The sequence below is a fragment of the Neopsephotus bourkii genome, unplaced genomic scaffold (genome assembly GCF_033783945.1).
Source record: "Neopsephotus bourkii isolate Nb327-2 ecotype Australia unplaced genomic scaffold, CSIRO-AGI_Nbou_v1 NB_479, whole genome shotgun sequence".
In the NCBI taxonomy this organism is placed as follows: Eukaryota; Metazoa; Chordata; class Aves; order Psittaciformes; family Psittacidae; genus Neopsephotus; species Neopsephotus bourkii.
The window spans coordinates 604,410-624,821 of NW_026900980.1; the positions used below are offsets into that span (position 1 = coordinate 604,410).

Genomic DNA, 20,412 nt, shown 5'->3' on the forward strand with positions numbered 1-20,412 from the left:
CAGTTATCCATATGTCTTATTAGTTGGTTATTAAACAGTTTTAAGTAAAAGGAAAGTTAGGTGGCTTTGACTCTCTTGTCTCTCTGAAATGTGTGGTTCACATGTCCTTTGTCTTTTGCTAGAATTCCCCACACGTTTTATGCTCAGTTAAAGAAGCTTTTACCATTTGAACTGACAAGATCCCTTTACCATTGCTTGAAGCTTCATTGTATTCCATCCACCATCTCCAAAATCTGTATTTGAAGTTGTGGCTGGTGAGAAGACTTGCTGTCTCTTCATGTGACTGTTTTGGTTTCTCATTATTTTAGTTGCCTGTTGAGGTTTATGAAAAATGTGCTTTTTGTGTGAAGTATTACTTGTTAGAACAGCTTTCTAAAAGTTACTATGGATGCTAAAAGATTTAAAAGAATTTCAGGAACAAGTTCTGCTGATCGTAACCTTGATGAAGGAAGTATTTTATGCCTAACAGTCATGTGTGTGAACAGAGAGGCAACGAGAGATGGCATGCTTTTAAATCAGGAGGGTGCGCATATTTTGCAGAGGTTTTGTTCCAGTGCAGACAAACCAGGGCTCCTGGAATGCCTGTGATGTGCAGGTTCTTGTCTGCATCAGAGCCTCCGGTTGCTTGGAGCTCCCGTTAATAATCTAGGAAGAAGTGTAGTTGTTTGATCTGAATGCTGAATCAGTCCGACTTAACTTTTTAACTCTTGGAATTCTTGTTCCTATTTTTCCTGCTGGCAAATGCTTCCCTTGGGGTTCGACACAGTGATTCAAGGGATTTGCTTGGCATTTGAGATTCATTGAAGTCCTTCTATTGAGAGAAACTCCTATGCCAGGCTGTATTTAAAGTATTTGAAAGAGGAGACATGCCAACATTGGCAAAACTTCAGATAGCTTTTTTAGTTCCTTCCTCTCTCCCTTTAAAGCATAAATGCATCTGTAACTTCTGTATAATACCTTGTAGCTACCACCCCAGCAAACGCCTGGAGTGGGGAGGATGGGAGAGCTGTGTCACTGTTGTGCATCTCAGCAGAAGCAGTTGACCTTTAGACAAAGCTAGTTTCCATTTTCTATCACATAAGAAAAAACTGCTTCCCCCATATGAAAAAACCCCCAATCTAGTATTTTCACAAATAAATTATTACAATGCTATCCTGTAACTTTGCCACTCAGTGCCTCAGTCATGCATCTTTGAGGTTAATTATGAGATCTGTTTCCACTGACTTGAATGAGAGTGGGATCAAGTCCTTATCAAGGTTAGGAGACTTAAATAGGGGTTTTGTATACTGTGGAATTACAGTGTGAAAGGAACAGAAGAAAAGGGAAAGGATCGTTTTTCACTATACTGCTGTTAAGTGTAGTATCTCAAGGATCGCATTATAAGTCTGTATCTCATGTTATTGCAGAGAAATGGCATGGCTTATCTGTGCAGTCATTGTTTTCCTGTATACTGAGGTAACGGTACAAATATTTCAGCTGATACCAAATGGAATATGGGGCTTCCCAGCTGTGAACTTCACATTTTCTGCTCAGCAAATAATCCAAATCTTATTCTTCCGCAGGTGCACTTGGCACCTTTGTGAGAAATTAATAACGGGCTTAACCTCAATGAGCTATTACACTGAATGCCACATCAGGCTGTGGATGTTTAGAGAAATGTTCTGGATAAAGAAATTCCAGTATTTAATTCTTTGTACTTATGTTTCATTGAACATGCTTCACTTACATTATCTTCTGGGTTGGAAGTACCTTTGCTTTTTAGCCATATAACATCTCTACAATTTGAGAAGTTTAATTTCTTTCACGTTGAAAGTTAACTGTACCTGGTTCTTTGACAGAACTCGTATCTGTTGAAAAGGGCTGATCTGCAAGTGGTGTGGATATGTGGAGGAGGGTATATTCCAGTTTATTGCTTTTCAAAGTGAATGAAATGGCCACTAGTAAATTAGTGGCCAGCAGCTGATTGAGACTACACCTGGCTGCTGCATCATGTCATAGATTTACCTGCTGCTGAAGTGTCAAAGCTTTGACAGTTTGCAAGGAGTTAAAGCTCTCAGCAGGAAAGCGAGAGGAAGTTTAGCTGGCTTTTAAATTCGAGGCAAAGAGCAAACCATTGCTTCTTACTGTTGAGTGTTGACAGGCACATAAAAGCTGATAATGTAAGTCCAGGGGTTTAAGAGACTTAGTAGAGTTGCTTTTTTTGTCGTATGACTGTATTTTAATGCCTCATTAAAGAAGCAGAACCCTTTGAAATTCTTTACTAGATGGCATTTAAAAAAAGGTGAGATGGTTGGGTAAAAATGTCAGTGTTTAAAAACTAAGTCGTCTTAACCTCCATCTCTAATTTCAGATGGGTAAATGAAATCATGGAAGCTAACAGTTCTGAGCTGTGAATAACACAGCGGCAATATCCAGGGACTGGGACTTTCCTATTCTTACACCAGCTCTCACAGCCCCAGTGAAGGGCAAAATAAGTGTTGATCATGTTGGTCTTGCTCACAGAGAAAGGAAAGGCATAAAAAGAGATGTGGTTTCCTGAGCCTGTGCTATCAACTGGCATGGAAGCAGAACCTGGCATTAAAGATTTTCTATTCTGTTTTGTTTTAAAGTAGAATTTCCAACCAGGCAGAAATTTTTGCTCTTGTAGGTACAAAATATAACTGTGGTGTAGTGTGTGTTGTTCCGGTTTTGGTTTTGTTTGTTGTTGGGTTTTTTTTTGTTTTTTTTTTTTTTTTTTTTAAAGTCCTCTAATTCAACCTGGAGCCTTTTCAAAATGGATGCTGTGCCATGCTGCTTTGAGAAATGAGTATGCTTTAAAACAAGTTGGTCCTTTAATTGAAAAATAAATAAAAATTAATGAAAAAGCAAAACAAAACCCCCCTAACCCAGCAAAAAACTGAAGGGAATGGGGAGCCCCAAACTAAAGTTGTTTATTTAGCTTAACATTTGCAGAATCCAGCAATGTATTCTGCTTTTGTCTGAAAAACAACTTTATTAACATGTAGACAGCAGCCATTGTGGGTTTCTGCCTCTGTTATTAATTGTATCAGTACAGTTCTTACTTAGATAAACACATTAATGAAGGATGCATCTTACTAATTACTCCTGTTTGCTTATCTGATATTTGAATTGCCTGAGTACTTGTTTGTAAACTTTCTAAAAGCTCATAGCACTTAACGGTGGAGGTTTAAAAAACTATACAGCTATTGTGATGAACTTCAGAGTTTTTCCTCTATGACAAGCTCTGATACTTACTCAGTATGCAGACAGTTATTACAGGAGTCTCACAATTGCTTTCTTGACCAAAGGATTAGGTTCAGACTACGTAAGCTAGTTCTTGCTTTTGTTAGAGAGGATTATTTATTTTATGCTTTGCCCTGTCATTGCTTGGTATGATTTGACTCTTCATATGGGATCTGTAATTCCTTTTCTTTTTCTTGCACAACAACTAGATTAGTAACGCCCAGCCCGGTACATTCAATACCATGTAGAGCAAGGAAAAGCTAGATCTAAATTACCAAAATAAATTGCTAAGGCTATAAACTGTGATCATGTGATAAACTGCAATATTCAGTGGTTTTTTTTGGTGGAATTTTCATTGCTGGTTGAAATTGGTTAGAAGCTGTTTGTATCTAGTGATCTGTTAGCTTACAGCTATACAGTGAAACATTTGTTGGTTTATAAATGAGAGTTGCCTAGATATGATGATCCCAACAGCAACATTACAAATGCAAAATTTGTTTAGTCTCTGATATTTGTTGTTGTTTGTACTGGGTTTCACACAAATAATGGCCAGTTAATTAAAAGATGATTAAAGGTAGACTTGTTACTGTGTTTATTCTCTTCAAAATTATTTTTGAAATCTTCTTGCTGCTGTCTTTGGGTAATTCCATTTCTAGACACATGTCAGCTGGGCAAGTTTGTTTTGGTTTGGTTCTTTTTTTTTCTTTTAAATAAGATGTTATGTAACCAAGCAGACTTTCATGAAGGCTTCTTAAGTAAAACAAAGCAGGTTCAGTCACAAAGTCATTTTTCATTTTAAATAATATGCGAAGCTCCATCCTTTTACACAGTTGTGTTTTAGTCGGTCTAGAAAATAAGACTGAGGTGTCTAGTATCTTGGTTTGTTCTTTGTTGTTGGGTTTGGTTTGATTTTTTGTTTTTGTTTTATATCAGAATTGCTTACTGACAGACATCTGGTTGAAGGCTGCACAAGTCTCTTGATCATTACCAAAACCCAAGAAATGATCAAGGAATCATCAAACAGTTCAGACTAGAGGGGACTGTGGCAGCCATCAGTGGGCTCTGTGGTCATCTTCCAGTGTTCTACCACTGTTACAGTGAAGAATAATTGCCTCATGCCCAGTTGGGATTGCGCATATTCCAGCTTGCATCCATTGCCATTGTGCATCTCCATTGCCTTTGTGCATCTCCATTGCCTTTGTGCATCTCCATTGCCATTGTGCATCTCCATTGCCATTGTGCATCTCCATTGCCATTGTGCATCTCCATTGCCATTGTGCATCTCCGTCTTCACCTTCCCATTGGGTAGTTGTAGACAGAAGTGAGGTCCTCCTTTAGCCAACCCTTCTCCAGGCAGAGAAAACTCCATACCATCAGCCTCTCCCTGCACACTGTGTGCATTAACCCCCAGATATCTTATATGGAGAAAATAGAAGCGGTATTTTATTTTCACAAGCCAGGCTATGCTGTTTACCTTGGTGGAAATGATCAGGGTTCTTTATTATTCTTCTTCAGGGCAAAAGGGGTAACTTCAGTTTTTATGACCTCATGGGCCCTAGTGCCTTCCAAACCTGTGGTCTTTGGGCTCTGGCAGTTTGTTGCTCACTTCTAAGGAGGCCAGAAAAGGTAATAAAGAAATGTAAGGCTGTTGCCAGTAACTGAAATTACAGATATCCGCAACTAAATCGGTAATATTTTTAAGGGACTGCATCTTGGAAAAATGATGAAAACTTCTTTGGTAAGCCAAGTGTGTAATATTGCATGCATAAATTGTTATTTCCCCTTACGTCCAAGGAGGACAGAAGAAGCAGGCAAGCTTGGATCCAGAGTCTTAACTGCTTAGAGTGATGGTAGTCTTGGAAGGAGCTTGCTTTTTTTTTGTGGGGTATTTGCTATATTTTAGCAGAGGTAACAGAAGTGCTCAGGTATCTCAGTCAAAAATCAGAGCCAAGCTGAATTGAGTGGTACAGATGTGTCAAGAGGAAGTGAGTTAATAGTTTTTAGAATTGACAAGAGCACAGCCAACCAGAGCAGGAGGAAGGTAAGAGGGTAAAAAAAACCCCGTGATAACATTTTCAGCAGGGGGGTGAAACTTGAAGCTTGTCATGGATGACACACGCATGTTCTCTGTGGCAATGTTTTCATTAATGTAAAATTAATCTGCAAGATTGCTCTGTCTGTGTTGAAAAGTTTGGAGAGGGCAATGAGGTTACAACCAACTGGATTTTTGTTCAGTAGCCAGTGCCTCCCTCCTAAAGGGAATGAATGCATACTGAACTTCTTGTTAGAATTCACACTGCACTTTATGGTTTGCTGGGGGCTTTTGGAAGATTTTTTGGTTGTTGTCATCTTTGAGTCTACTTATGACATCTGAAAATATTGGTTAGCAATACTGGTCTTCGTCTCACCTCTGTACAGCAGGTGCTACACAGTGTCTGTTTCTTCTTCCAACCACAAAAGGGATGTGGTTCCCATCTGAATGGAAGTAGCCCTTCTAAGTGAGAGACTCCAGCCTCCTGCTTCTCTGCCCTGCTGTGGCTGCCTCTAAGAGTGCCAGCACGCCCCTGGGGCTGTTGCAGAACAGTTACTTTTCTGCCTGGGGATTAGTGACAGGTCAATCAATTCATTTTATGGGTGCATCTGAAGAAGTATCATAAGCTTTTGCTTTCCATTGGTGTGCTCCAGATGTATGTTACCTGGAGGTGAAAAACCATTGTTTATGCATCTGTGTTTTGATATTAAGTGCAGCGTTATTGCACTTCTTTAAATGATCAGTTTGTACTACAGAAAAAAACACCCTGATTTCTGAAACTTTTCTCATGACTTATGAGCAGTATTTTCTGAGCAACTGAATGTAGAATCACACCAATTTTAGATTGGCATGCATGTGTTGTATGGTATTGTGTCAGAGTTCTGAAGAACTGCTCAGAAGCTGTTCCAGTTCAGTTGGTCAAAAATGCACTTTTTATTAAAGGCTAACTGTAGATTTGCGCGATTGACTATAATGGCTCTAATTTTAAAAGATAGAGGTAACAGCACTTCCAGTTGGTGGGATAATTCAAGAATGCTACATGCTCAGATGGCTAAAATATTGTGCTTCGTGCTGCTACTTCATGCTTCTTTAAAAGAAAACAATAGGTATGGAAAAGGTGAGGAAAAGCCTATTTGAGAGTAGATTTCAACTACAAGGTCGCTCTTTGGTTAAGAGTAGGCTGAGGGTTAGCCATCTTTCATGTCCTGTTGGGAAAAAAAAAAAAGCCCAACATGATTGCTAGGCAGCATTTGGGGAGGAACCAGAAGCTTCCACACCAGAATATATTTAAATTGTGGCAGCAGCAATATACCACTTCAAGCTTTATTTTTATTTTACTGTTTTTTCCCCATCCTCTTTTCAAATTGTCCCGGAATTACAGATTAGAAGATAAAAACTTCAGCAGGCCCTAAGAGCTAGGGAAGTGTTTTGTTATTACAAATTTTAGTATGAAATTTCAGGTAGCAAAATACACATAATTCTGCTGTGTGTGTAATTTAGTTTTCTAAATTGGAAAATCTGCTGTTACCTAGCAGTTAATGACTATTTTTTTTCCAACAATTGGAATGCAGAACCTGATTTGATAAGCTGATAAAACAAAACTGATAACACATTGGAAGTGCTGAAAGTGAAAATTACAGTTTAGGTAGTTTTGGGGGTAGATAGTTAGACATTTTAATTGAACTAAAATAGTTTTATACTAATACAGTACTGTTGTGGGAGTACATTTTATGGTGCATTTGAAATTGAAGTATTTAAGTGGGGGAAAATGCATGTTAATGCTTTGCAAGAATTTTATTTTTTTTAATACCATCTATCTAGCAAAATAGCTGTTAAAGAAATACAGCTCTCAAGTCTGTACTGGAAAGTAAAGTGTAAAGTTTGGGATAATTTCTTTGAGCCAGGAGTTTGCTTTATCACTTTGCTTGGTCTGTTAAACTGCTGTAGGAAACAATCGTGAATTCTGGTGTAAATTTGTATCCCTGGACAATTACTGTGAAATTAGCCTTTGCCAGTGTAAAAAAAGGTGTTGAGTCAGTCTGGATTCTGAAAGTCCAGTGTTTTTAATGTCTCCATGATAGGAATAACAGAAATGAGTCCAGATGATGTGATTTCACTTTCCCACATGGAAGTGGGGGCATTGAATTTGATATGACAGCTTTGGTTACACACAAGCAGCACTGGCTTATGTTAAGCAGCGGAAACCCCTGCTTGTCCATTACAGTTCAGCACTCATCCACAGCTGGACTAGCTCAATGTAGATAAATTGGTTAAAATTACCATTTTTATTATTTGAATTTAATTTTGTCGTTGGGGATTTTCTCTGAATTTGGAGTAACTAGTCCTATGAAAACATAAGCTACCACTTACACATGCACACGTATGTACACGAAATTACCAAATGAAGGGAATTACAGGGGACTTTGGGGTGTTTATATGCAAGTGTGTATGTGCAGCCACTTTTTTCAGGTGCAGATGAAACTGATATTAGTCTAAATGGATCAGGTGCACTAAGGGAGGGTTTTGCACTCTTTGGAATGAACCTGTTTTAAAACAGTAGCGATACCACACAGTAATGTGCAGATAAATTGCACTGACCAGGGCTGCTATCTTTTTTCCAATCAACCCCCACCCTTCTTGAGTCGTGTAATACAGTCCTGTTATCTTGAAATTATGTGCTCCATTTCTACTCTGCCAGCTTCAGTTTGAACGTTCTACCAGATACTTTCCTCATAATATTTTAAGAAGGAAGGAATCTAATTTAATTAATTTGTTTATTTGTTTAAAGTCAGAATTGCAGAATAGGTTGTGGTCCATGTTTTGCAAGGACTCAAGAGGCAGTGAAAATATAGCAGTAATGTATTATTTCAGGGTTTCTAACCTGTGGAAAAGGTGTCTGTGGTAGCTGTTTGTGCTCTTGTTTTGTTGAGGGAAGTTAGCGGGAGTACCTTTCCTTTGCAATCCTTAGTAATGAAGCTATTCCAGTGTGTTATTTAATTTACAGTTATTTAATTTATAAAGCTATTTCAACTTGTTTCCTTGGCAAAGCTGGAGGGAGTTGAAGAAGGCAACTGTAGCGCTTGTACTTCCAGAGTGTTGTACCTCACCTGAGTGAACGGGAGTGAATGGACTACCCAACCAATTATTTGGACTACCCATCTTTCCACATCTTAGCTGAGCAGATATGATCTTGACGTATGTTTTCCAAAATAAAAAGTCATTATTATAGAACACTTAGTGCCAGACTTCAGCATGATGGAAATAAACTAGCTGTGCATTTGATGGTCTCAAGAGTAAATGAAAAAACCCCAACAAACCAAAAACTCCAAACAAACAACAACAAAAAAGCGCCAACCCAAACACTGGATAAACCCCAGCAATTCCAGTAAAACAAGATAATACAAAATAAGCATTTTGAGTGGGTTTGACGTATATATACACATTCCTCTATATACACATGGCTTTTGTACAAGTTTGTTGTGCTTTTTCTGTGGCCAGAAGCAGCAGGGCCTGGCTGGTCCACCATGCAGGTGGGCCTCCAGCTGAGCAAGGGTGCCAAGAGGCCAGGGCATAGGTACAGATCTCACTGGCGAGGGGTGCAGTCCCATGCTCCCTGAGCAAGGACAGAAGAACAGGTCTGGTGCAGTGACCAGGATCAGCCAGAAAAGTCGACAGGGACAAGGCAGGTTCAAGCTGAGGCTGGGAAGTTAAGTTGGGCGTTTGTGGTCACTGGGATGCAGGAAAACCCTACAGCATGGCTCAGGCAGGGAAGATCAAGGACCTGAGATGAGGCTTCTCCTTGCTCTTTCTTGGGCAGCTCTTTGCCTGGACCTTGCTCATGGGTGGGTCATGGGGAAGACGCTGCAGAACCTGGTGGCGCACTGAGGGTCATGAAGCTTATGGAAAATGTGGAGTTGGCTTAAATGGGCAATAAGGACCAAAGCCTGTGGAAATCATTCTGTTCTGGTCTCCACTGAGCTTTAGGTCATGTCTTAATTGTCAGTTGGCAAGGTGCTGGGGTTTCCTAGTCATCGTGATGAAACAGCTACCTACTCTCATCAATAATTTCATTTCACCAACTGGGCTTCCTGCTTTGCTTTCCTTCTGTGCAGAATTTAAGTGACTTTGTAAAAAATTACACTTTTTATTACAACCCTTTAAAGGAAACTGTTTCCAAATGCATGAATAGAGGTGCTTAACCATTAACAAAATAGATTTTATAAAGGTACTACCTTTTGTCTGAGCAAAATGACAGGGATTTGCATATTCAGGTTTTAAAAACCTTATCTCTTTATACTAAAATACCTATTCCACACTCTTTGCATTAATTTTGCTTAGTTTAATTCAAGTTGTAGCTATAATACTCATATGTTCCTCTTCAGGGCCTTAAGTGTGATGAATATGGAAGCAGTTATTTCCAGAAGGGTTTGAAAAAGTTAGTGGTGCATGTGGAACTCTTACTAACTTACGGTAATTCATGTCTTTTCAAATTTGTCTGTTGGTTTTCCTCTGTACAGAAGCCACCCTGTGTTCTTTACAGAAGTTGCTATTACTAATATCAGCTGGGTAAAATAATTTTCTCTCAAGGCCCAGGGTTTTGGTTCAGGTTTTCTATACCATGCAGAAATCACTTATTGTGTAAAGGTATACCATGCATGAAGTGTATAGAACATACAACTTGTGTAGAATAGAGCCTACAATGACAGCTATTCTCCAAAACTGTTGCAGCTGTTTTGTAAGGGCAATGAGATTTTTGTAGATGATGACTTTTTTCTAGCTCTGCATTGAGAGAGCATTCACTTTGAGTTCATGATGACACGGCGTGGAAAAATTATGTACTTGCGCAAATAGTTTGAAAGAATTTCAGATGTAATGGATCAGGTATTTATGGACTGTTCCCATTAAAGGTTTTAGTAGCTTGTTCTGTCAAGTGACTTTCTTGAATGTAAAATGTAGTGGGATAATGACTTCCAGTTTTTTCTTTTAAAATTTCAAATTTCCAAATAGTTAATTCTTACCTGGGGAATACTGGTAGTCTTTCTTGGGTCAAGAGTGCCCTGTAGTTTTTCCAAAGCATTTTATTTCTAAGTATTTCCAAAGTATTTTATTCATTTCCAAAGCATTATTTCTATTATAATTCTTAATCACAGCATGGAAATGTGAATGCAGTATACTTGTTTATACAGTAAGCATTTAAGCATAAGCAATCAGTACACTGGAGAGAAGAAAGCCCCCAGGACTCCAAAGACCAAATACCACCACTGTGAACCAGCAGGCAATTCACCTGGAGGGAAAAGAGAACAACTTTTTTGTACAGGGATCAGAAACCAATGACAAGGTATCTGTTTCTTAATTAGAGGTAGTGCAGGACAAACAGTTATTTGTTTTAGAACCTTGTAATTTATTTTAAAATTGAGTTTGAAAGATTAATTTTTTTAAAGATTGACAGAAATGACAGCATGGATTTATAAAAATTAATATTTAAAGTCTTCAGCCTGTTTGTTTTGCTTTCCAACAGCTCTGGTTCAAACAGTGCAACACAAAAATGATTATATCTTTTGCTAGATTTTGATCTTGTGCTCTTATGGCTTCAGACACTGGAGCATTAACATTTTGTCTTTTTAAAACTAAACCGGAAACATTAGTGTTTTAATATGGATTCAGAAGCTTCCATTTTATAGAATCATAGAACAGTTTGGGTTGGAAGGGACCTTCAAAGGTCATCTAATCCTGTCTAGTCCTACCTCACTGCAGTGAGTAGGGACATCTTCAACTAGACCAGATATTTTGATTAAATACCAGTTTAGGATCAAACCACAGTTGCGCAGAGAGGCCGTGGAATCTCTATTGTTGGAGATACTCAAGCCTTAGATGGCCATGGCCCTGAGCAGCCTGACCGGGTTGGACCTTCTTTGGCAGTAGCTTGGACCAGATGGTATCCAGATGTCCTTTCCGTCACAAATTATTCTGTAACTGTGAAACTGGTTCCTTTTAAAAAAGCTCTAAGCAAACAAAATAACCCCTGGCTGCTGAAGGACATTGCTGCTTCTCTGTTTTACTGTGTTTAGTTCAGTGACCTGTGGGTAGCCGTGGAACTTCAGCTACAGGTTTAAAGCAAAACTGCATTTTAAAATTGTCCATTCTTTATTTTAATACTGAACTTAGATAATTAGGAGATGATACTGTTAGAACTGAACTATAACTTGGAGTGAGTTCTAGTGCATAATTGGATACCTTTTGATGGTTAAATCACAGGCTAAAATGATCTCTAATGTCTGAATCTGGCAATCTGACTACATATGAGGCTGAGTCAGTGACATTGTGGTAGATGAATGGGCGATGAGGCCTAGCAAGGAAAGAGGAAAAACACTGTCTACTGAGGATGTGTAGAAGTTTGTGAACCATAAGTAGCTGCAAAAAGGAAGTACAGGGTATGTGTAAAAAGAGTGGCAGACAGGATACCTTGTCTTATGCCATCAAAGAATCAGTAGAAGCACAATAAAGTCTTCCAGTTAGCTGCCTGCACTGTCTAATCCAACATGTGCTTTGTCAGAAAAACATCTGTTATTAGTTACCAAGTCATACTGACATCAGTAAACAGTATGATTTTGAGAAGGTCAAGTAGTATAGGGAGTTCTCTTACTGTTGTGCGAAATACCTGTACTAATAGGGTGGCCTGCATTTCCAAGTCATAGCAAAAATCAAGTGTACTTCTCTACTTGAACTGTTCAGAGAGGTATTTGTACTTACATGAACTTCTGAGGCATGCATGTGCCTTTTAATCTCTAAAATAGACAAGGGAATGCAAACGCCCTGGATACAGACTTTACTGTATTCCTAGCTGGCTTGATAAGGTTTTAAGTATCATTGCTGTGAGTTCTTTTGCTATTTGTAACGCCAATAATTAAACATGGTATTTTGTCTGATATTCTGAAATTGCTGTTCTTTTCACTTCTTGATGTTTGATTTTCATGAGCTGGAATTTTTCTTTTGGGCCCCAACTAAGGAGGGTTTACAAAGCACAGCGTTGGGGGATCGAGATGCATTTGTTCCTTCAAGATAGCTAGTGTATGATAAGGAGTTAAAATAAAATTACAGAGGTACAATCAGATGACACTCCATACCTTTCATATGTTAACAAGTGAATATTGTGAGGAGCCTTCCTTGATCAAAAGGAATTTGAGGCTGCTTTTATACTAGCTAGCTAAGATTTTCCTATTTCTTTCCTTGCATCAAGTAAGAAAGTGCCTTTTCTCTTTCAGAAAGACAGATCTGGAGTCAAACCAAACATAGATTTTGGTAAACAGTGACTTGTTCCTAGTCTCTTCCAAGTAATATCAGTATCTTGCTCTGGGGAAATTCTGGAGGTGGGATGAAAGGTAAAGAAACATATGAGCATCTGATTTCTGTGCAAGAGACAGGTACCAGAGTTATCCTGGGAAATACCATCATTCCTCTGGAGAAACAGAATGGTTCCTACCAGGAAGAAACAGCCTTTATTTTCTCCTGTTTGTGCATAAGACAGGCTTGTCTTCTTCATGGTGGTTGCCTTCTTTGAAGGAAGTCTGGCAGAAAGCAGAAACTGCATATGACACGTGACAAGGTTCCTTGAGCTGTGTCAGTAGGAAGCATGCTAAATACAAGACTATCAGTAGAGGGACAGGACCTCACCCTGAACCAATTGGCTTTACCTCCTATTGCCTTGAGAGCAGAATTTTGCTTCTGGAAAATGCTGGCAGACACGATCCAAGCTGGCTGTGATGGAGCATGAAGACATGAATGAGCAATGCTGTCATGGGGGCACTGATGTTGCCTGGAGAAAATTCTCATAGGGCATTAGGACTTGGAAGTTCTGAATGTTATGAATTTGGTGTTAACTGGGGTCAGTCTTTGTAAATTAAATCCAACTTGTCTTTTCACCACTGATTCCTTGGGATCAGTGGGGGCTATGTTTTTAAAGATGAACTTACTGACTGTGCTGTGGGATGAGAAGAGGTCTGCAGTATCATCTCTGCTCTGTGAAGCCCGCCTCTCTTTAGAACAAGCTGTCCTGGTGGCTGTACACAAGCTGCAGTGTTCTTGTGTCTGTGCAGAAGGACGCTTACCCTTTCACCTCCTTGGGACCGTTTTTTCCTGTCTTTATCCTTCGTTTACTAGGGTACTTCCTGCCATCTTCCCAGCTCTTGGCTCTGCCACCCTGCTCTCAGTTTTCCCACTTCCTTGTCTAAAAGTGGGAATTCCACCCTGGCTGGGTCTCCCCAGGTCAGCAGAGCTGCTGTGCCTGGCTGGAATGGCCTGAGCCAGAAGCCAGAACTCAACTTATGCAGGAGACAGGACCTCATGGCCCCAAGGAGTTGGCTCCCACCCTCACTTGTGGCGGTGGGGTGAGCTGGAAGGCGCCTCCCAGGCCTCCCTGGTAGGCAGAGGCTGGCTCCAGCAAGGTGGCTCCCAGCTTGTTCTGAGCACAGGCAGGCACAAAGCTCCTATGATTTCTTTGACCCCAGGCACCAGCCATGCTTGGGAACTGGCTTCCAGCTCTGCTGTGCACAGAGACAGACAAGAGCTTGGGGTTTGGGCTTCTGGTCTTTTATTCCACAAAGCGTGAAGGGAGCAGGAGACCAGCTCCTGGCTCTGCCTGTGGGTAGGGAGTGTGCCCTGGGAACCAGCTCTCCGAGCCCGCAGGAACTAGCAGGAGACAAGAACTGGCTCCTGGCTGGCATTGCTAGAGAATTGTACAGCAATTAGGAAGGCTTGTAGCAGTTGGGAACCCTGTCTTCAGAAGATATCTTTGCTCTGTATTTTTGGCTGAGACAGACTGTCACATTGAAACAGGTACTGTCGTGTGAGACAGGTACTTCCTCAGGTCTTGTTGCTGTTTCCATTAGTTAAAATATGTACTGTCTAGTTCCAGCAATGTATGGTACTTACTAATGATTGTACAACTTGGTGTGTTTCAAATAGTTGTTTCTTTACCAAAAATGCCATGTATTACCAAAACCTCTGCCAGGCCGTTGCCCAGTTCTGACTACTAAACTATGAAGCTTGCATTTTGTTGCAATTAAACAAACTTGTTGCACTGCCCTTCTCCTTGTAGCAGCGGTCTAGGGTTAAATTCTGGAGGGGGTGATGTTTGTGTTCCTGCCTGCCATGTCCCCCCATTCTCTGTCCTGCATGTCACTGCTCCAACTACAGAAAAGCAGATCTTGAAATTCTGATATTTTTGTAGTTCATTTGTTTGAATGTGGAAAACTCTGGGAATAATACAACAGCCTGAATTATAGTCACACAAAACTTTCATTGTTAGCAGCTTGAAAAGATTATGCTGGAAATTGGTTAGCTGTAGTCTTGTTTCTGTAAGCTGACTTGTAATTTTAGTCTTTTCTTGCTTGAATTGGAAACTCCAAGTATCTAGAGTCTCTTCTAAGCAAATGCTTTAAGTATAAAATTCACAAATAAAAGGGCTATTCAGAAACTGTGAGGGTGTTCAAAACTTTATGATGATTTTGGTAAACAAAAAAATTAGGTTTGCTTTACGGTATGTTTTTAATTTATGGGAACAATATTTACTTTACTTTCCTGCTAGAAAATGTCGTGTTTGTTTATATGCTTGTCTTTTGTGGTTATTTTATTTCATTATTAAATGAACATTTTTCTTTTCTTCCCAGAGGATGCTAAGCAAGTTTTTGGCCAGACCACGATTCATCAGCACATTCCTTTTAACTGGAATTCAGAGTTCGTACAGCTGCATTTTGGAAAGGATAGAAAAAGACACCTAACATACCCAGAGTTCACCCAGTTTTTACTGGTGGGTCTAATACAATACAGTTTGTCAAGAGTAATAAGAAGGATGTAAGAATGAAACTATTTCAAACCTGTCAAGTACCACGCTGGTAGGAAAGTTAAAAGATAGACCAAGTGTAGTCTTTTACAGTCAGAGTGCTGGATAATATTGTGTTGTTAAATACGATATGCTTATGGTAAAATTGCTGATTCAGGCTAGCTGGGTTTTTTCTTCTCCTTTGTTTTTGGCAGCTGTATGCAGGAGGTGATCTTTTCTAAAGTGTTGTGTAAACAGACATGAAATTAAAAACCTAGTCCTCTAATTCTGAAGATCTCCTGTATATTTAAATCCATGATTCAAAGAACGTTACATGACAGTACTGAACATTTTGAACCCAGTTATCAGACTGGTATTACGAAGTAATTCTGTCTGTAAGCAGCATGTTTACCAAACATGTTTACTTCAGTGATATCCAATAAAAATGCTTTGCTGCAAGCCCTTTACACATACTTTTGACCTTTTTTGAATTAAGAGTATCTCAGAGAAATGCTACTTAGCCTTGCTTGTGGTATACAGAGAATAAAATACTATCTTTCTTTTGCAAGGAATTTTTGGCTATTCATACACTGGGGTTCTTTGCTACAAAATGTAAAATATTGTGCTAATAAAAAAATAGTTTATCTGCATTTCAGCAGTACTGTAAAAAATAATCTTCAGTAGAAGAAGTGATTCTTGAAGTGAAACACGTGAGTTTCTTATTTGTATTCCTTCTGAATACTTAATGCTTGTATTAGTATTTACACTAGAGAGTTTTAAAATGGGAACCTTCAAGACTGCAAGGTTTCTTTTTTTCTTGTTTACACAAGTATGTTAGTTCACAGTAGGAGGTGGTATCATTTTGATGAGGAATAATTAAGATAATGCTATTGAGACAAATGTTTCAAATTGACTTTGTAGAACAGCCTAATTAACTTGGTATGAAGAGGACGTCAGGTATCACATGATTAAACTGTATTCCCTTAGGTTTTATATCGACTATTGTAACTCCTAAGTAGCTGAAGTATAAACCAGTTTTGTGGGAGAATAGTGAACTAGAACCAGGTTTGGATAAAAAAAGCAAATGTGTTACTAAGATTAGGAAAAAATGCCTTTGACTACATGTTCTGGTGTTCTAAGATCTCCCTGCAATAACAGAGTAAGCTCTGGTTATGTATCCTGATTTTGGTGGATTAAAATCACAGTTTTAACAGAGTACTACTCCTATTTGCCTGATGTGTCTGTTTAGAGATCTGAGGAAAACCTGAAATAAAATCCAGAATGAAAAGGACAGTTTTTCACAAAAAAAGGGGGGGATGGACAGTGAGAGGGATTAGAACCACAGACCTCAAAGAGCCTGTAGCTTCATGGCTTGGCATGTGAAAGATTGAGTTCTTTCTTTGTGTCTTTGGGTTCTTTTATGGTTGGTTTTTGTTTCTTTTTAAATTAGGAAAAGCAAGAGCTGAGACAGGAGTTTCCTAATTTTGGAGATGAGTCCTAGCTACTAGGCTTTCTCATCCTGTGGGGGGGTGTCCCTCCTGTCTTAAATGACTTTTCTTGGATATGGTCATATTCCGGGGAGAATTGTATTTGGTTTTGATGTGTCTTGCTCTTGCCTCTTTTTCTTTGTGGTTTGTTTTGGTTTTATTTTTCAATTGGCTCTACTGCAAAAGTGAATCTTAGCTAGCTGCCTTGCAGAATAAAAGGTGCTGGAGCACATTGGTGGTCCTCATGAACCAGGCAGCCCTTTTGGTGATGATCTATAGAAGGAGGAAGAGCGTAAATCCGGAGAATAAGAGTAATGATTCTGGGTGTCCTCTAGAGAGGCGAGATGCATTCAGAAGAAGTTCTAAGGCTGCTAATAAAAATGCTCTCACCATTGGTGCAGACAGCAAGAACTTTCCTGTAAGTGGATTGTCCTAAGACTGCTGAAGCTGTCTGCTATCAGTACAGTCTGTTAGGATGCTCAGTCTATCATAGTAATTGGGTACATCTGTTTATCCACTTTCTAGAACTGTAGATCTTCGATGCACCCAGGTTTCCTTGCTGATTCTTGCCTTGCAGCAATGCGTTACAGATACGGAAGTTTGGGCACAGAAATGACACTTGGCCCAAACTGGAGAGTTAATGTTCTCAGGCATAGAAGTCTTCCTTTAAGCTCTGTAACCTTTGGTACTCAGCCTTGCCTTCTGACATTCTGCCTGTGCATGAGTCAGCCTCCTTGGTCTGATGTCTAGACCTTGGACCTTAGACAGCAGGAGACCACAGTGGATACTGAATTACCTTTCTGCATTCCTGATGTGTGAATGCTCTTTACATTGCACTTAACATGGACCAGATGGTTCTGTAAGGCGCTTCGGGTACTGCTTTGTAAGTACAATGCAATTTGCAACTTTTAATGAAATAATCCAGCTAGATTCAAATTAATTCACGTTGGGTCCTATTATGCCACACAAAGTTTTTACATATTCATTATCTGTCGCAGCATTTGAGCTGATCATCACATCTGGCAAAGCTGAAGGTACGTGGAAAATAACAGTAGTATATTTTGTCCACGCACAAGATGGAGCTCTTCTGGCTTCAAGTAAGAAGAGTTTATATGGGATTCTGAATACTTACATCCTCCCAGCAATTTTTTTTGTCTACAGTAACAGAGATGCCCAAAAGTATAGCCTCCAAACTGCTTGGCTTTAATACAGTTAACAATCCATTTGCATCAGCCCAGAGCTCAAGCTATGTTGTTTACCCTCCTTATCATTTTGCTAGTTTAAAATTAGCTCATATATCTCCACTATCCATCACAATTTTATCTGTTTGGATATGGCCATGTTCTGTCATCACCTAAGTGGCGAGTCTGTCTCACAAAGAGCAACACTGGCCCCTTTCTTAGCATGTAAAATCTATTCTGCAGGATAAATTTTAACATATGCTTATATGTGGGACTGGTAAATCCATTTCTGCATTGTCTGGGAATTCCTTTGTGCCCAAAATATTAGTTGATGAAGTAGTACTCTTTCTAATTGAACCCCAGGATCTACTCCGGTGGAAAGGATTATGCTGTATCTAATGACTTGTGGATCCACTGGGATGGAACCCAAACATATATTTCTGTCTAAGGGGAAAGTAAAGAAGCTTTTAATGAGCTGTAAGTGAAAGCTGAGCTAAAATCTCTAGATAGGAAATAATTTCATGAAAATTGTGGTGCCAGCATGCCTGCCATGATGTGCAAATTAATTTTTCACAAAGTCTTACCTACCTGGGGGAATTCTGGACTTCCAGCATCAAGGGAGGAGCTTGTTTTCCAAGTATATCTAAGTTTAGAGAAGCTCTAATTGAAGAAGATTCTTTAGGATGTGTAATTTCTATTGCAATGAGGCTTGTATTTCTTTAAACTTTAACCTGTCTAAGTAAACAATATTGGACTGAAATAGGTGTAAATATAAAAATTATTGCAAGTCAGATAACATCTCTGAACACCACAACTGGCTTTATTGTTTTTTTATTTTAAGGTGGTGCTTTCTATATTAGCTGCATATACACAGTGTAGGCAATGTTAGAAGATCTCATAAAGATTTCCATGATAAATTGCTAGTAGCTAGTGAGCCTTAGTTTGAAATGTAGTTAGTCATGCTGTGAGATGTCTTAACTTTCACACTTGGAGACTGAGGGAATAGATAACCTTTCTTTTGAGTTAAACACTTTAGGAATTTATTATGTTGTTATGCAATATACAGCAATTAGAGGAATGACGTGTCTTTTTTTCTGTGACAGACTTTATAGGTGAAATTTAGTTTTGAGACTGAACATCTTACCATGTAATGGTCCTCATGGTCTTGTATGCCATGTTGCTGTCATGGTTTGGAAATACCATGTGGTTGAAGGTCCCTGTGCCTTTTTCTGCTCGGTGTACTGGAAAATGCATAGCACAGCTCAAAATAAGTATAGCCTAAAAAGACCCTCTGTTTCTGAGAAGGTGGGATGAGTCTTCTCTATCTATTTGCAGTATGCCTAAACCATTTAATTTCTGTACTAAGGAGGAGGTACAAAGAGGGAGCTCCAGAAGGCTGACATCATCCTATTCAGAGTTTTGTCTTGCTGCCTATCTACAGCTGAGTGGCTCTTTCCTAGCTGACATGAACATGGGCAGATGTCAGCACTGAGTCCTTGACCATGTGTTTAACCAAGTGGGGTAATTCTTCTCTCTAGTGGATTCCACATGTATGAAGAAGATTGAAAGGAATCACATTAGCAAGGAGGGGATGGGTTGTTTTGGCTTGTACTCAGCTGTAGTACTAACAGCCTTTTTGTAATTAGCTGGTGATGACAAGAAACATGCGCTTAATGTATCTCTCTGGAACATGAGCCCTGCTTTGCTCTGAGACTGAGACATCGCTGTCAGCCAAGGTCCCACCAGCAGTATATGCACCTCCAAACTCGCTGGCGGGTGTACACAGATGGGAACAGATGGGGCTTCTGCAAGTGGTGTCCAGGTTTTCTACTGTGTTTTAGTGCTGGATTCTGGCAGCACAGTACTGCAAGCAGTTTTAGTGGTTGAAATGAATGAGAGAAGAAAGCAATGTTCACAGTTTCCCATATAATCCTTCTGCTAAATTGAATTTATTTTTTTCTTTGGTGATGCTGCCACTTAATGAAAAACTTCATTGTCATTTGTTCATACATATCCACCTGCTGGGTGTGAGTGTTTAGGAATACAAGAGTTATCACACCTGAATTCCGCTTCAGAGTTCTCTGCCTCCCGAGTAGCTGCCTGCCTCAGGCTGACAAAATGTTCCGGTCTTCATGTGCTCTTCCCATCGTAGACCTTCCAAAATTGCTCGCTTCCAAATTTCTGTTGAAATTACAACCACAATTGGAGTGAAGCATAAGCTTACATGGTTGCAGCCAGCCACAGTGAATTACTGCTGAATTGTAACACCTCCACGTAGGGGGCTGTAATGTAAAGGAAACGTGACAGAACTGAAATTGTAATACTTCAAATTATAACCCCCACAAGCATTTCTCATTAAAAAAAAAATAATTCTGCAAGTGAAACGCAGTTTTGAAACATTGGTCAGTCCTTTCCTCACCACCCCTTTCCTCCTTCTGCCTAATATATTAGGAGGTTTTCATCATGCCTTTCAGGTCAGGGTACAGTGTTTTAGTTAGAAATTGGGATTAAAATTGGAGAGGTCAGGAGGCTGAAATGAAAAAAGCTGTGCATCCATGGCCTTGGCATGAGCTGAATGAGCAGAAGGAGGAATGGTGGCTGCAGGCCTCCGACAGGTGTAATCCTACACCAGCTTTATTTTCCTTTCTCCCT

General features: G+C 39.6%; 1 protein-coding gene across 3 annotated transcripts in view; it reads left to right on the forward strand.

Moving 5' to 3' along the window:
* The window catches only part of SLC25A13 (solute carrier family 25 member 13), a 100,189-nt gene that overhangs the window by 34,919 nt on the left and 44,858 nt on the right, over positions 1 to 20,412 (forward strand). For all 3 annotated transcript variants that reach the window (XM_061350041.1, XM_061350038.1, XM_061350040.1), the window contains one exon: positions 14,941 to 15,080. In XM_061350041.1, coding sequence (XP_061206025.1) covers positions 14,941 to 15,080 — 140 coding nt within the window. The remainder of the gene's footprint in view (positions 1 to 14,940; positions 15,081 to 20,412) is intronic.